Here is an 18306-nt window from a genome sequence, read left to right as displayed (position 1 = left end):
ATTAGGTCTGGAAGAACAATGCCCCTTCCTAAAATTAATGACGAAAGCTTTTCAGATATGGCAGAGGAGACCTGTGAACTTAGCAGCTGCTTAGAGTTACAGGGGTGGAATCAGAGCTTGTTCCTTCACCTCCAGACCCAAGAGATCTATTAAGTGGCTGGTAAATTGAGTTGGTAAATTCTTACTTAAATAAGCTAGGAGAAAAAATTAGTATGTCTACTGTCTAGGATTGTTTTCTTTTCAGGAGATTGATGTTCTAACTGATTTTCATTTGTTTTCTAAATTACCGGTAGGTCTCTTATTCACTGTAAATATTTTCCTCACCTTGCAAAGCAACATTTTGAAGAACCACGAGTTGATCCACTCCCTGAGAAAATGAGAGAATCAGTGGTAGGTTCTTGTTCTAGAAAAAAAAGTCTTATTAAGACCTTTGTGATGGTATCATTTGAAATATTAGAGCTATTGTGTGATAATAGAATAGAATAGAATAGAATAGAACAGAACAGAACAGAACAGAACAGAATAGAATAGAATAGAATAGAATAGAATAGAATAGAATAGAATAGAATAGAATAGAATAGAATAGAATAGAATAGAATAGAATGGAATGGAATGGAATGGAATGGAATGGAATGGAATGGAATAGAATTGGAAGGGACATTGAAGGTCTTCTAGTCCAGCCTATACCAGGGGTAAACAACCTTGGCTCAATTGAAGTCCATGAGTCAAGGTTGCCTACTCCTGACCTATACCATCTCAGACAAGTGACTGTCTAGTCTCTTCTTAAGACCCTCCAATGATGGAGCACCCACAATTTCTGGAGAGCTGTTCCACTGGTTAATTGTTCTCACCGTCAGGAAGTTTCTCCTTAATTCCAGGTTGCTTCTCTTTTTGGTCAGTTTCCAATCATTGTGTCTTGTCCTGCCCTCTGGTGCTTTGGAGAATAACGTGACCCCCTCCTTCTTTGTGGCAGCCCCTCAAATACTGGAATACCACTATCATGTCACCCCTGTTCCTTCTTTTCTTAGGCTAGCCAAACCCACGTCCTGCAGCCATTCTTCATATGTTTTAGTCTCCAGGCCTTTGATGTTATATTAAATTGCTTAAATATCTTTACAATAGAGCTGTAAACTGGTCCAGATGGATTCTTTGTTGAATGACAGAAGAAGGACAATATCAGGGACTTGTTGCACTTCTTTTTTCTCCACTTTACCCCCACTCCAGCTTATATGAAAAAAGTAACTGGAATTCTTTACTGTTTTAAGATGCTTCCTATTTTGTCGTTTTATTTCCCAAAGTTGTATACAGGCAGTCCTTGACTTACAACAGTTGATTCAGTGACTGTTCAAAGTTTTACAACAGCACTGAAAAAAGTGAGCTATGACCCCTTTTGACATTTACGACCATTGCAGCGTCCCCAGGGTCACCTGATCAAAATTCAGATGCTTGGCAACTGGTTCATATTTGTGACTGTTGCCATGTCCATGTGATCAGTTTTTGCGACCTTCTGACAAGCAAAGTCAAAGGGGAAGCCAAATTCACTTAACAACCATCTTACTAATTTAGCCACAGTTGATTCACTTAACAACTGTGGCAAGAAAGGTCATAAAATGGGGGGAAATTCGCTTAACAAATGCCTCACTTAGAAACATAAATTTTGGGCTCAATTGTGGTCGTATGTTGAGGACTCCATGTACTATACTTTTTTTTGCCTTTGACTCAAAATTTACATCTGGCAATTACATGAATAAGTCCTTGCAACTTTCTAGGCAGTATTTTCAGAAATGGGTTTGCCACTGCTTTCTCCCTAGTCCTGAGAAGAGTGATAGCCTCAGGATCACCCAGATGATTTCATGCCCAAGGCAGGATGACAATTCAGATTTCGCCTGTACTGAGTCCAGCATCTTAATCACGCAACTGAAGTGGCTCTCATACTGCTCAAAAGCCTCAGTTAGTAGTAATAAAACCAACTGCAATACAAAAACAGCCTTTGAGGGAGTACATACACCTCTCGGCTTCTGGAACTGCTTGGTAAATGCAGAATGCAGAAATCCAGATAAATCTTGAATCCATTTGGGTGCATTCATGCAGAGGTGTTTTTTTTTGTATGCAATTGGAATTTGGTGTGATTGGCAGTTGTATGTTATCCCAAAAAAGCTTATGCTTTTTGACAACATTTATTGGTTGGGGAAGGTGCACCTAGACTCCTCCACCACCAGATGAGCTTCTCATGGCGTGACAAGTCAGTCACATGACCAACTGACCACATAAGACCTATAAAAGCAGAAGAGAACTGAAACAAGACACTTCAATCGAAATTCCGCTGATGCTGTTACATAGCCTGGGGACGAAATATTCAAAAACTAAACAAGAAGCTTGGAGAACAAACCACCAACATCTACCACTCCAGCTACAAACACTTTCCACCATTTCTAACAGAACGTTGTACTATATGAGAACTAATACAGAGAAGTCCTGCTTTGTCATCCACGCTTCTCTTATTTCACAATGGAGCAGAACTTTGAGCCAACGATGGGAGTGGGGGGGAGCAATAGTTTATACAATTTTAGAGACACAGTGTAGACTACTTTTTCCACGTGGACATTGGTAACCATTCTCTAGCAAATATGAGCAGTTTTGGACACAAGAGATAAATGGTTAGTTTCAATCCTTTTAAAACTCAAAGCAATTATGGCAGGACTTTGATTTTCATTCGCCCAGCAGTGCTAGCAGAGACAGTAGTGTTCTGTACCAGCCTGCTACCGGCCCTGCAGAAAAGGAAACCCCTTTATAAACGGCAAGAGGCTAGAATGACGTCTGCCAAATTTATTACTACAAAAAACAAACAAGACACGAACCAAGATACAGGAGCTTTGAAACACTATCTGAGCGGTTGCTTCAGCAAACCAGCCCTCCCCACACATTCCCTTTATAAAGAGTTCAGGGCATGGCCTCTCTCTGCCTCCTTCCGAGAAGCCCCACAGCCTTCCTCTGTTTACTCCTACTTGACTGCCTCCTGCGTCGGGCGTCCTTGAACAGGGCCAGCTGTGGGTCATCTTCATCCACACTGTCAGGCTCACACAGCTGGGTCTCCATGGTGACCAAGTGGGAGGGGCCTGCCTGAGGGCTATCATCAGCAAGATCTTCAACCCCCTCAGCAAGGTCTTCAACACCCCCCTCCTCCTCTGAGTCGTCCGACCCAACTGCCGAACCCACAGGCTGACCCTGAATCACAACAAGTAGTATGCTGGAGTCACTCGTACTGGCTTGTGAGAATCAGTTGTTAAATTTTAGGGAATTTGGTCAAGAGCAGACTTCACATCTAGCACATCAGCCAACTGTTCAGCAGCTAATGATGCATTGCAGCAGTAACGATGGAGCTGGCAGAGCAGAGGATGGGGCTATTGCTGTAGTTGGATTCAAAGGCATAAAGGAACCTTGGGTGCCTGGGGCATGTAGCTAGAATTTCTTAAGGCAGCTGAATCTTTTTCTGAGATAGTCAAGCTAGACTCCACAAGTGCTGTGTGATTCCTTGAAAGCACATCCCAGTTCGATGGGGGAGGAACAAAAATCACTGGGCATGCCAACAACTGTCACACACGTGAATTTATTGAAGCCTGGTATTCTCCAAAGGAGCAATTAACAAGCATATTGATCTAGATCCAGCATACGAATATGTAAGAAACCAGATCATTCAAATGACCAATCAACAAGAGAACCAATCAGCTGCTCAGAATTTAAATATAGCTCCAAATCAGGGGTCTTCAAACTTGGCCCTTTTGTGACTTGTGGACTTCAACTCCCAGAATTCCTCAGTCAGGTGCCTGGCTGAGGAATTCTGGGAGTTGAAGTCCACAAGTCGTAAAAGGGCCAAGTTTGAAGACTCCTGCTCCAAATGAACATGACCAACTGACCACACAAGACATTTATAAGCTAAGGAAAATAGGACAAGAAAATCCTGCTGATGATTTTATCTAGTCTGGTAAGGAAAGGTTCAGAAACTAAACTGAAACAAGCTTGGAGAGCGAACCGCTGTCAAAATTGTTGATTAGTACTATGCTTCCTGGCCTGCTGCTTTGAAGTGTCTTTTTGCCTTTGAGTTCAAAGTGTTATACAGCTCTGGCAAAGACAAATTAATCATTTACCTCTACATTGCTTGCACTGAGTTGTTCTTGCAGAGATTTTGACGATTCCTTAGGGAATTTTGGAAGACAGGTATAAGACACATAATTTTGTTTGTATTGAAGAGGGACAGTTATTCAGTTTCACTCCCCTCCCAGTCAGGAAAGCAGTTTTTGAGACATTTGCTGTGTAGAAAGTTTAGGATCAGTGGGCCAAATTCATAATCACATTAGAAATTGTTCCAAGTTTTTTGTTGAGAAAATTATCTGCTCTGTATCCATATCCACCAAGGAAAATAGGTATTATTGACACAAGTGTTCATCGTGCTTATATAAAGAATTCAGAATATAAGAAATTATGAACAGCTCCTGTTTCCTTCCTTCCTTCCTTCCTTCCTTCCTTCCTTCCTTCCTTCCTTCCTTCCTTCCTTCCTTCCTTCCTTCCTTCCTCCCTTTCCAGCAAAGAATTAATTCGTTTTTGCCTTACAACAACTCTCAGTGATACCAATTATATAGCCATTAGGAACATGTTGTTTGTATCTGAAAGTGAAATCAATTCTTCCCAGTCTGAGTGCATTAAAGATTGTTCCTGTATAACCTCCTTTTCTTAAAAAAAAAATTGTCCTTGTGGAGGGGGTGTGCTTAATAAACCAGGTATCTGGATTCAAGAAGTTTTGCCAACACATGGGCCTGAACATTAAACAAGGGGAGAGGATTCTTTAAAGCCAAGACTCCTGAAATTATTATGCAACTGTTAACTGCAGAGAAAGAAGTAGTTTGATTTTGTAAATCAAATGAGTCTTTACTTGTATTTCTGTATTTTAAAAATTGTATTTGCAGAGGGAAACCCTGAGATCAGATCTCGTCGTGTGCTCTGTGGCTGCTGTGCTCTCCTTTGCAGTCAGCGCCAGTACCATTTTCTTGTCATTAGGGGTTAGTATTACCATTTCTTTTCTTCTGTGTTGTTATTCCTTTAAGACAATATATCTGTTATTCAGAGCAATTAGATACTGTTTCAGATTGCTTTAAAAAATCAGAGGAGGGGAAGAAATATTTGCTTGTAAGAGAGAATGGGTTTCATATCGTTTCACACATTAAGAGTCTAGTTACAAATATATAGCAATTATGGCATAATGGCACTAAGAGATTTTGTGGGAGCAGTAATAAATCTTTTGGCACCAACAGGGCTGAGGTAATGTTATGTTTGGGAATATGTATGAACATTCTGAATGTTGAGGAAAATGGTCAACTATGAGACATTCAGGGCTGCCCTACTTTGCTGCATTGAAATGGAAAGTCAGTTTGGCAGGGGGAAAAAAACAACTTGAAAAGGAGAGGGCAAATAGTGGGGACTGAGTGAAGCAGGATCCAAGAAAAAAAAAGTAGGTCACCTCTGGGCGGGGAGTACAGAATATTTTAAATTAGAAATGTTTTGAATTTAAAATGCTGGTTTCAGGTTTGAAACATTGGGTTTGATGTGCATCGCGAGCCATCTCATTCATATTGGAAGTGTTTGAGGCTCAAAGTGGAACACGTCAGACTCCAAACAGAGATACTTGGTGCTCAAGGCACATCCTGAATGGTCCAATATAACTTAGTTTTGGATCCGAGCCTGTTTCGAGTAGGAAGTTTTGAATCTGTCATTTGAATTGGAAAACGTTTTATATATCACCTGTTATACCTACATCTTTTCCTTGTCATTACATCTTTAATGCCACCCACTGTCTGCCACCTCATTCTTTCCATTTCATTCCTTCTAACTACCACCTGTTTTCTCCTTACCATTAATCATCCCTTTCCTTTCCTTTCCCTCTTTCTCATTGGCAGCAGAAAAAGGCATGGGGCTGAGGTAGGGCAATAGCCCTTCACAGTCTATGTTAAAATTTAAGGTATTTGCCTAGGTTAGCAACTTCTTGCTTCCTGCTTTGCAAATACCCCACCAGTAAAGGCACTCGCTGTCCTTATTAATTTATGGCTCTCATCGTTGATATGCTTCAAGACAGTGCAGGTAGACCTTGTCTTACAAATGAAAGTTACAATGGACCCCCATTATTATTATTATTTTTAACATTTGTATTATTGTCTTTTATTTTTGTTAGCCGCCCTGAGTCCTTCGGGAGATAGGGCGGCATATAAGTCCCATAAATAAATAAATAAATAAATAAATAAATAAATAAATAAATAAATAAATAAATAGAAAATAAATAGAAAATTTATTTCTTGTGTTCTTTTCTCCTTCAACTACAGTATGAAATAAAACATTTTATTAAACAAAAATAAAGCTCTTTTCATTTCTCAGTTACTTTCCAATAACATTTTTTGGGGGAAATTGCATTTTAACTGACTTTTTTCAATTAAGATAATATTTTAAATTAAAAATGGTTTAAGTATGTCTTTTTCTGCTTCCTTTTAATCCAGCAACTATTCAGCCTGGTGCTTTTCATTTTTGCGTGGACTGTGGGATTCATAACACACTACATACTTCCTCAACTTCGCAAGCATCATCCATGGATGTGGATATCCCACCCTATCCTTAAAAATAAGGAATATCGGCAGAGAGAATTAAGAGGTATGTAAAACATTAGGTTACCCCAATACAAATGTGTAAATTACACTGTTTATAATGCTTTACATTAAAGTTAATATGCTATTTTGAATATTATTATGAATCATGAAGTAAAGAGGAAGTTATAATTAGACAGAAATAGAAATCACAATGTTAAAGTGATTAAGCTGGCAGGAATAGCCAACACCCTAGATCAGGGGTAGGGAACCTTGGCTCGTTTATGACTTGTGGACCAATACCCAAAATTCCTGAACCAGCCATGCTGACTCAGGAATTCTGGGAGTCCACAAGTCATAAAAGTGCCAAGGTTCCCTACCCCTGCCCTCAGGGTTGTTAAACTGCCAGCCCGCGGGCCAGGTGGATCACCAGGAAACCACGCCCACCCCATTGCCGGCAATGGAGAAAAAGCTCTGATACATCGTACCGCGTCACATGATGTCGCAAGTTTGAAATGTCTGCCTGCCCTAGATGATAGGCTCAAGATCCAGACAAATCTTGACAGACTTGAATACTGGGCCCTATCTAACAAAATGAAATTCAGTGTAGAGAAAAGTAAAGTCTTACACTTAGGCAAGAAAAACCAAAAGTACACATATAGATTGGGTGAAACCAGGCATAATAGCAGTAACTGTGAGAGGGATCTTGGAATCTTAGTGGACAATCAACTAAATATGAGCCAACAGTGTGTGGCGGCAGCCAAAAAAGCCAATGCAATCCTAAGTTGCATTAACAGAGGGATTCAATCACAATCATGTGAGGTACTAATACCACTCTATAAAAGCCTTAGTAAGACCACACCTAGAATACTGCAACCAATTTTGTTCTCCGCACTATAAAAAAGATGTTTAGACTCTGGAAAAAGTGCAGAGAAGAGCAAGAAAGATGATCAGGGGACTGGAGGCTAAAACATATTAAGAATGGTTACAGTCTAGGGAAGAGAAGGACCAGGGGAGACATGATAGCAGTGTTCCAATGTTTGAGGGGCTGTCACAGAGAGGACCTGAAGGCCAGACAAGGAATAACAGATGGAAACTGATCAAGGAGAGATTCAACCTAGCAATAAGGAGAAATTTTCTGACAGTGAGAACAAACAAGCAATGGAACAGTTTGCCTTCAGATGTTGTGGGAGTTTCATCACTGGAAGCTTTCAAGAAGAGACTGGACTGCTATCTGTCAGAAATGATGTAGGGTCTTCTGCTTGGGCGGGGGGGGGGTTGGATTATATGACCTAAAAGATCCCTTTCAACTCTGTTATTCTGATTCTGATTCTAAAGTAAATGAATGGGTGCAGGGATTTTAATACAGGAAAAAGGCGAACCTTCTCAGTAGTTGCTATAGAACACTTTTCCCCAACCAACTCCATCTAAACCTGGGACTGTAGATCTCAGAATTTCCAGCCAACATGGATTCAGCCCAGTTGACTGGGCATTCTAGAAATTGAAATCCCAACCCATTTTGAAGGACTTGGGGCAAAGGGGAGCCTGCCCAAGAAACAGCAAACCGTGATAGAATAGGGCTACCATACTTTGACAGCTAAAATCCTGTGAAGTGAGAGATTATAGCAAAGAAATGAAGAAAACCAATCCTTTCTCACCATTCTCATGCTGTAGACCATTGGGATTTTTGCTGTTCAAACGTGATAGCTACACTTAGAAGTAATGTTTGTCATTCTTAAATATCTTGAGAACATTGCAAGAATCACAATACCCTTCATATTGGTATGTTGCAAGAATCACAATACCCTTCATATTGGTATGTTGCATGCTATGCATGCAAGGTGTTTGCTGAATTTGCAGGCAATTTGGTAATTTGTTCTCTAAGCTGTTTTTTATTATTTTGTTTTATCATTTGTAGCTTAGTCTTCAGGATGAATACTATATCGATAAGCTTTTATTCAATAAAACTCATCAATTAGCCTTCTTTAAGTTGGTGTTTCCCAAATATGTTGGATTTTCATTCCCATAACTTTGAACCAGTAAAGACTATGCTGACTGGGGAAATGGTCAGGTTGAGATCTAACACGCTGTTAAAGATACCAGGTGGAGGAAACCTTAGTTTCAATGTAAGGTGAACTGTGATAAGGATAGTTATGATTATAAATACACTACACTCACAAATAATATTTTGAGAAACTAACTTTGTAATCTACTAGAAGTCAAAATAGGAAACAATTCTAATAATTCTCACATATTTGATCATTGTCTAAATTAGTCCGTGGATAACATTGTGGACTGATACAATTTTATGGAACTAACTATATAGCTTTAAGTATATTAATAAACTCAAGTTTAGCAAGCCCTATGTTTGTGCTTTGGCAAAATACAGATTTAAGCTTTTATAATAAGATTATAATTTCTGTTTACCACATAACACTTAAAAGGAAATAGCACTTTTCATTATTAATATTTTATTTTATTTTTTATTATTCCCAAATAATAAGCATGGTATTGGAATTGCAACAGCTGCTGAGTTGAGAAATAGGGATAGCTGTAAATATCTCTAAAAATTGCAGTTGTAGTTTTAGTTCTCCTGTAAATCTCTTAACTAGAAGCAACCTGACTTTTCACTAACTGGCTGTCTTCAGGAGCTCTAAACTCACTTCAATTTAGAAACTTCCTGACATGTTTTGATGGGTCTACATTTTAATGACTCTGTTTGTATGTTTTTGACATGTTAGGTGATAAGGATGTCAGAAAATGGGATGTTTCCATTATCTCAGTCTCTTCTCAAAATCAAGCTGACAAATGATTTTGTATAGGGGAAAAACAGAGTATCTTAATAGGAATATATTATAAGAGAGCAAAAATTAATTTCCAAACAATATCATGAATATAGAGCAAGGGTGTCAAACTCGCAACATCACATGATGTGTCACAACTTTTTTGCCATTGCCAGCAATGAGGTGGGCATGGTTTTGCTATGATGCATCCAGCCCGTGGGCCAGCAGTTTGATACCCCTGATATAAAGCATACTCAGGAAATTCACATAATAATTACAGCCCAGTGATTCTTGCAGAATGACAAAGGGAGAATTAAGAAAACATTATCCACATAAATTTAAATTTAATAATAGGACATATATATTTAAGATGTGAAAAAGTCCTGTGATCACTTTTTGTTGTTGTTGTTGTTAGTTGCGAAGTCGTGTCCAACCCATCGCGACCCTATGGACAATGTTCCTCCAGGCCTTCCTGTCCTTGTGATCACTTAGCATAATAAATATGCTAAACATCAATTATTCTATTTTTAATATATTACAAATCTATACATTACAAGATTAAATATATTTCAAATTAAAACAAATGTCTCCAGGTCAGTCTCAGTTCCTTTTCACTTCATGAATATATTGGTGTGGCTTTCTTATCAACAATACAAAAATAATTTGCCATTACCACCTTCTAGAGTATTTTTCCTACTTTCCAGTCTAATCTAGAGTTTAGAGTTTAGGATTTCCTCATGGTCTCCTTTCCAATTAGTGAAGAAATTCAGGCCCGCTTAATTTTCTGAGTACCTAAAGTCAGCTGAGTACTGCAGTCCAGCTAAACATTTCAAGATAGGGCAAAGAACTCTTATGCAAGCTATAGGGAAATATAAAAATAAGAAACATGGGCAAAAAAACCATTCATATATCACAGTTCTGAACAAAAGTTATTTCTGAACCGATGGCTTCCAGTTCAATAAATCTTAGCTCTTAAAATATTGGGTTTTCTTTGTGCTTGCAAATTCCGTAATGCAACTGAGTTTATCGTTTGGTTGCTACCCATTTACAAATCTACAGCATTTTGTGCCTCCCAATAGCAAGTGGCCTCTTTTTTATGGTGTCCCTTTTAGCTGTTTAAACTCTCACTTTACAGAACACTTATATGCTACTTATTCAGGGTTACTTATATTCTTGGAGAGTCTTTAATGGACATCTCATTATTCAGATGATCAGAATTTTTCAGCAGATTTTAGTTCATGTTTCATATTTTTCAGGAAGAACAATATCCTCATTATATGAATATTTTGAAGTACTAACATTATTTCAAGTGAATGAATAATGTGTATAAAACTATTACTCCCTTAATAGCCTATATGAAAGTTAGGTGCATCTGGATCCTAAAAAGTTGTCTTGTATGTATCCTAATTTACAGCCTAAATGCTGGAGATGTGGCAGTTTGGATGCTACTTATTTTCATATTTGGTGGACTTGTAGAAATATAAAAGCTTTTTGGATTAAAATTTGGTGGAACATTCAAAAGATTTTTAAGAGAAAGATAAAGTTTACTCCACAATTATTTTTATTGGGTGTTATTACAGATTGTGATACTAAAAAATTAACTTAATGTTGAATTTGATAACAGCTGCAAGGTTATTGGTAGGGCAATATTGGAAGAAGGATTGCTTGCCTACTATAGAAGAATGGACGCTTAAAGTGTCAAATTTAGCAGAAATGGCTTAGATTTCTGCTTATTTGAAGGATTATTCACAAGAAAGATACATTTCGGTCTGGAGAAGATGGATAGATTATATTCAGAATAAATATGGGACTAAAAAGTTCCATTTAGCCTATGAGTAAATTTTAAATTGTTATTATTAGTAGTAGTTTATTATACTGGAATTTTTATTAGTTTTAAGTATATGGTATTATTACTATTTTTAGTATTAGTATGGTTTAATAATTTGGATATTGTATTGTTTAATAATTTGGATTTTAATTTGTTTATGTTTTTATTATTATGTATACTTTTATTTTGCTTGTATTTATGTTAAAGGGGAGTTAAAGCGCATTATGAACTTGGTTATTTATATAGTTGGTTAATGTTAGTTAGATTATGATTATTATATTTGTAACCCTATACTCAGCTCTGGGAAGTGGGGGAGGGAAAGGGGGGGTTGGGGTGGTTTGGTTTTGGGGATTTTTTTGTAACTTTTATAAAACTTTTCAATAAAAAAGAAAGAAAGAAAGTTAGGTGCTATTTGTTATTGGTATTACACATGATTTCATAAAGGTTGTTTTTTTTATTCAGCTGCTGCTCATTTAATGTGGTTTGAGAGACTGTATGTGTGGCTTCAGTGTTTTGAAAAGTACATCTTGTATCCTGCCGTAATACTGAACTCCCTCACCAATGATGCTTTTTTAATCAGCAAAAAAAAAACCTCACAGTAAGTTGCATATTATATTCGAGAGGCATCATTTTCAGAATTAAAACTATCTCCATATTCCATCAACGCTGATTGCAACTGGTCCTGGAAGAAGAGGAAGAACCCACTATAACACTGTACCTCACTAACCCCCTGAATTGCTCCAGAAGGATATAATGATCAATGGCATCAAAAGCCATTGAGAGTTCAAGAGCAAGGATAAGCACGCTACTTACCGGTATGTCCTCTTCCTGCCAGAAGTCATCCACAAATAGGATCAGTATTGTCTCAGTCCATCCCAGGCCTGTAATCTGTCTGAAGGGGGGTACAGATGATCAGCCTCTCCTCCAGCATCCTCTGGAGTTGCCGTGCAACCAACTTCTCAACCTTTTCTTAGGAAAGATTAAAAGCAGGATGAAACGTCTCCCATATAGTTGGATCCGTCAATGGTTTCTTGAGGAAGTGGCAGACCACTCCCTCTCAAAGAATTTCCTACCTCTACAGTCCAGCCTAAATGACGGACTTACCTGAGGTTCATTGATTCACCAGACAGATGTTTAGTGACACGCTTAGATGCATTAGATATAATGCTTAGATACTACGTAAGATCTAGAAATTGTGACCTACGAGTTGCTTATCTGATTCTTCACAGTCAAACTTAGTTAGAAAAACGATGAGAGAAGAACCTAAGGATTAACATATGGGGCTATTAGACTACAACAGACTTGGAAATTTACAAGTTGGGCAAGTACTACGTAAGATCTAGAAATTGTGACCTACGAGTTGCTTATCTGATTCTTCACGTTGAACTTAGTTAGAAAAATGATGAGAGAAGAACCTAAGGATTAACATATGGGGGCTATTAGACTACAATAGACTTGGAAATTTACAAGTTGGGCAAGTTTGTTGTAACAGTTTTGAACTCAACCAGCTGCTGAAAGTAAAGGTGATATCTCCCTTGGCTCTTGGTGTTCAAGTCCATAGAACACCTCAGCTTTATGGTCTCTTTTTGAGGAGCTCACATTCAGACCATTCCTAGGAGATCTCCCATTCTCTTCTCTGGAGAATTTTGAAAGACTGGTGTTTTGTTCTTCTCAGCAATTGTCACTTCTGGTTCTTTGTAAGATGTCTTCAGTCAGCCATGACTCAAACCAGAAGCCAAATTCCTATCTGTTTTTGGTAAAAACACATCTAGGATCAAAGTCTTATAAGAGCATGGGCATATTATTCCTGCAAAATATAGTCTCTTGTTTTAGTTTTGTTGGTTGTTTTAATTTAACTGAGAAATATTGACGTAGTCCTTACCAAGTTGTATGAGCAGGAATCACACCATATTTTTTCTCTGAAGTGGTGTGCTTATGTCATATAAATTCAGCAAGAGGAGTCTCCATATGTTCTTGTGAATAAGGATAAATGCCATCCTTTCAACTTTAAGCTTTTCCCTTCCTGTTTAGATTTTGCTTCTTTACATCTTGATATCATATGGTTGTCTTTAGAGTTTGGCTTACCCATCATGTTCCGTTACCACTTTATTACTTGTGTAGCAACCATTCACACTTACTTCAGTGATGAAAAAGTAACTTTGCAACCAATTGTGGGTCTGCAAAGCAAAGGAGAGCTGAAGTAAGATCATAAGCACAGTTGTGCTTGTGCAACTGCTTCACTTAGTGACTGAGATTGCTGGTTCCAAGTGTCACTAAATAAGGGCCACCCATACTACAGTTAAGTGCAACATCACAAATTCCATAAATCAAATCAAGCGTTCTCTACTAGAAAAGCTTTCATAAGTCATATTTTAGTGATTGGGATATGCAAACACAATTTTAACAGATAAATGAACCAAATGGAAACAGGCCTAATGTTTATAATGCATGTTTATAATAAATTATAACGTAATTTATAATTTATTTGAATTTTCTTTTCATTTTATTTTGCAGCGGTGATATCTTTCTAATTACAATTGCGGGAATGAAGCTACTGCGGTCCTCGTTTTGCAATCCCATTCATCAGTTTGTTACATTAAGTTTCACCGTCATCTTCTTCAAGTTTGATTACAAAGATTTATCCGACAACTTCTTATTCAATTTCTTCATTATGTCAATTGTATTTAATAAGGCAAGTGATGATTTTCAAAACATCATTGTTCTTTCAAGCATAACTGTTGTCTTGGGTTGAGTTAATCTTTTTTTTTCTTTCAAAACAAACAAAATGCTGAACTGTTACAATGCTGTTAATGGTAGCATTATCTAAATTTTGATCTCATATTCAAATTTAAATAGAAATTAAGCAAAACTAAACCCTGCTGATAAAGATCAAGCAGAAATATTGCTGTATCCTACCAGAACTTAAGAAAGAAATTATTTTAATGTGAAGTGTCTTTCAAATGTCATGTTGACTTCTGTGTTGACACAATGCTGTCAAAACTCATAACAGTAGAGCAGCTTTGAAAAGGAGAATTATTAATAAATTGCAGCCTGGCTTGCTGAGTCACACATGAAGGGGCTGCCTACTTGAATATTTATTTAACTTTTGGATACCTCTGTTTTTTTTTATTCAAAAGGCTCCTCTGGGAAATTATTCAAATATATAATCAGCTTTAACATAAATTATTAATTTTTCATTCCTTGTGACTGGCTTCACCTTCACTTCCTTGGTTTTCAACTCATTATGCTTTGTTAGATATGTTACAAAAGGGCATTTGCTGAAGCACAGAGCGGTGAGTGAAATACCCTCCCCAAAGCATTTATGTATCTATGCCCTCCTGAAGGCTTTGCACAGTGACTTCAAAGGCATTCTTCAGTTGTCCCTTTTGCACATGCATATGAAAACAACACTGTGCAATGTGCATACACAGATAATTGATCCTGTATGTATGGCAAGCATAGAGGTGAAGGAAGAGCTATTTAATACACTATATTGACAGAAGATATAGAATAAATGCTTTAAATTCAAAGTAGAAGAGGTGGTTTGAAATGTGCTGCCACCTTAATTCAGCCCATCTCCAAGTCATTAAAACAGCTAGATCACGCAGCTGCTGCTTTAATGAATCATAGTCCGATGCTACATTTGGTCATCCACATGTAACGAAGCAGTTCTTCAGAACTGAAACACTGCACAGCTCTACTTTCTTGATTTAAAACATTAAGTGTATCCAATTCCCTTACCTGTCCTCATGAGACTTAGTTTGCCATCCTCTAATAATCCTATCCAAACTTATCGGGAGTTTTTCTGAATCTTTCTTAAAATATGGTGCCTAGCGCTGAACACAATATAGAAAGTACAGTCCGGTCTGTGATTTGAGAAGTATTTTTCTTTTGACGTGATCCAAATTTGGTTTTTTGGCAACCCTGTCATACTACTGAAATGATCCAGATTTTTTTCTATATAACAAACCATTTGCTGCCATATGACTCAGCATGTGATTTCTTCTACCTAAGAGAAGAACTTTGCCTTTTTCAATATTAACTTCTTCTCAGATTTTGTTTTTGCTGGCTAGAATATTAGCTACCTCGCTTTCTTGTGTGTCAACTGCATCTTGGATGAGAATTGGTCCATATTTTCATCCAAGTCATTATTTTTAGCAAATACAGATATAGTTAACGTGTCCTTCAATTTTTATGTCCTAGTCATGAGAACCATCTGATCAGTACCTAGAATATCTAATCACATTTGCAATAGAATTCAAATTCGTTTCATTCCCATTCACCGAGCATTAGTACACAGACAGAAAGCCATAGATTTTATGAGCCAATGTTCTTCCTGATTTTTCATTAATTTATATAATAGGCCATTGAAGATTTCCTTGGCTTAATTCAGTGAACTTTCTTACTTCCAGTGCCAGGAAAAAAAAATAGTTTTCCTCTTACTATGGCTTTCTCTCACTTGGACTTTGCTTACCTCCTTGCTTCTCCTAGAATCTAGCATACCACACTCATATGACTGTTTCCAATCTCCGCCTTGCTTACATTTTTCAATGTTTCATGCTCTTTCCCAGGTGATACACTTCCTTTCATATCTGCAAGCATTTAGAAGAATCCCTTTTTTAAATTAAAGAACCTGCCTACCTGTATTCATACATCTATCTACTCTGTATATTTATATAGACATTTTTTTATTTTTCAATCCTGCCTTTATTATTTTTATAAATAACTCAAGGTGGTGAACATACCTAATATTCCTTCCTTTTCCTATTTTCCCCACAACTCTGTGAGATGAGTTGGGCAGAGAGAGACAGTTACTAGCTCAAAGTCACCCAACTGACTTTCATTCCTAAAGTGGGACTAGAACTCACAGTCTCCTGGTTTCTAGCCTGGTGCCTAAATCACTAGACCAAATATCATCAGACTGTGAACTATTATAATTTCTCACCTCAGTCAGAACATATGTTCACAATTCTTCTTAAAGAACAGGAAGTGTGTTTTCCCCTGCCATATTTTTGACTCTATCTAAAGTGGCACTAACCTTGTAAAAGTGACCGCCAAAACATTAGTTTTCACTGAACATATGAGGTTTTCTTCAACAGGAGTGCTAAAGTGTTTTCACTCCATATCATGTCAAAAACAAATATCCCATCAAGCAGTGGTTGGAGGTACATGTCAAGTTTCTCTGTTACTCTTCAAAAACCTTACAATGAAATCATGTTAGACCAGTGGTGGAGAACCTATGGCACGGGTGCCAGAGGTGGCACTCAGAGCCATCTCTGTGGGCACCCACGCCATTCCCTGGAGGTGGCAACTGTCCAACCAGCTGCCTGCTAATTTGCCAAGGTCCCACGTGGCTGAATGCATTCCGACATGGCTGGTTTCCTCATCCCTCCTGGGTTTGCATGTTCTCCTTTTCCCATGCACGACCCACTGCATCACCTCCTCAGCTGTTGGCCAACCATCCATCTCAGAGGCGGCTTCTTTGAACTGCTGGCGATGGGCTGTGGAGCCCCAGAGTGAGCCTGTTGAGGGACTGGCAGGCTGTGGCTACTGACGGACACCGTTGGCCCCCATGCACTCTGGTCAGGCAGCAGCTGCCCCAGCCCTTGTCTTGCCCCATGGCAATGGCACCCCAACCCTGTCTCACCTCACAGGATGAGTCTCCTGCCTACCACCCCACCTGCCAGAGACCTCCTGGAGCTCCCCCAACCCTGCCCACCCCGTCCATCCCCACTGGCGACATTGAGGTGACCACACCCTCCTTGGCTACACCCACCCAATCTTCCATGTCCACCATAGCCACACCCACCCAGTAGGCCACGCCCACCTGGCACCCAGCGATAAATAAGTGGGTTTTGGGTTGCAGTTTGGGCACTCGGTCTCTAAAAGGTTCGCCACCACTTTGTTAGTTGATTAGCAGATTATTTTTTTCTGAGATGGACTCCAGAAGATGGTAGAGGACAGGAAGGCCTGGAGGAACATTGTCCATAGGGTCACGATGGGTCGGACACGACTTCGCAACTAACAACAACAACAACAAATTAGTAATAATAGTTGTAGTATAATAGTAAACTGATCATTGTAATAATTTTATCCCTTTTCAGAGCTGATCCAAGATAATTATTGTCTGAGACAAAGCAGCAAATTATACACAAACATACAGACACAAAACTACATCACTCTGAAGGCCAGTCACGCTTTTACGATACCAGAAATAGAAAAATCCCACAAGAGCCTCTTATCCCCAATATAAAATTTCAATCATCAGTTATTCAGCCAACAATTTGTTGTTGTTTCATGTCACTGAGAATCAATTGCCCAAAATAACAGCCTCATGCTAGCTAATGAGAAATCCAGTTGGTTCCTTTTGCCTTTAATTAATGCAACCCAGGGAGCTCAAATAGTGTGAATCAATATAATTGCTTGGGGTCTTTAGTGCCTACACCATTTTTCTCTTTGTGACCTGCTCGGTTACTGATTGCTGATACTTATTTTCCTTTGCAAAACCACTCAACAGATTCTGAAATCATTTTTCCCCTAATATATATGGACTTTTCAAAATAAAAGAGACTAAATCACTCAGAAATATTGCACTACATGATGTAGCCCATAACCTCCCTTTTATAAACCCTCTCAGTTTGTCTAAGTGGTACAACTGCAGATGTATAATATTTGAATTCCAAAAATCTGAATATAGATTATTCTCTCAACAATTTAGTTTCCTATTTATGTGGCTTTCTAATATACCATTCCACAGGCAATATTATGTACTTGTTTCTTATGGTTTTAGTTATGTAGGAGATGCAGGAAAAAGGTAATATATCATTTTTTTAAAAAAAATTCAGTGGTTTGGGTCGTCAAGGCTTATCGTACTATACAGCGAGGCAATGCTCCTGGTTGCAGAAATATGCTTTTTTGTCGGTAATATGTTCTTTTTTTGTCAGTAATCAGATAAAATACTATTTTTGATTTCAACATTTTTGTTCAACAGATATTCTCTAGCTTAGTCTGAAATGTAAGATGTGCTTGGTTTAGTCCGTGTGTTTTGGCTAGTGAATGCTTGGTTGTGATT

At 38.2% G+C, this 18306-nt stretch overlaps 1 protein-coding gene across 1 annotated transcript in view; it reads left to right on the top strand.

Annotated features, from left to right (window-relative positions):
- PCNX2 (pecanex 2) overlaps nucleotides 1–18306 on the top strand; it is a gene marked incomplete at both ends in the record, with an annotated part of 114397 nt that overhangs the window by 43223 nt on the left and 52868 nt on the right. Inside the window, 5 exons of the mRNA XM_083371500.1 lie at nucleotides 294–390; nucleotides 4962–5054; nucleotides 6540–6690; nucleotides 11697–11832; nucleotides 13749–13926. Of these exons, the coding sequence (XP_083227626.1) occupies nucleotides 294–390; nucleotides 4962–5054; nucleotides 6540–6690; nucleotides 11697–11832; nucleotides 13749–13926 (655 nt within the window). The remainder of the gene's footprint in view (nucleotides 1–293; nucleotides 391–4961; nucleotides 5055–6539; nucleotides 6691–11696; nucleotides 11833–13748; nucleotides 13927–18306) is intronic.

The sequence above is a fragment of the Vipera ursinii genome (genome assembly GCF_947247035.1).
Source record: "Vipera ursinii genome assembly, chromosome: 1".
NCBI classification, from domain to species: domain Eukaryota; kingdom Metazoa; phylum Chordata; class Lepidosauria; order Squamata; family Viperidae; genus Vipera; species Vipera ursinii.
This window is presented reverse-complemented; position numbering and strand designations above follow the sequence as displayed.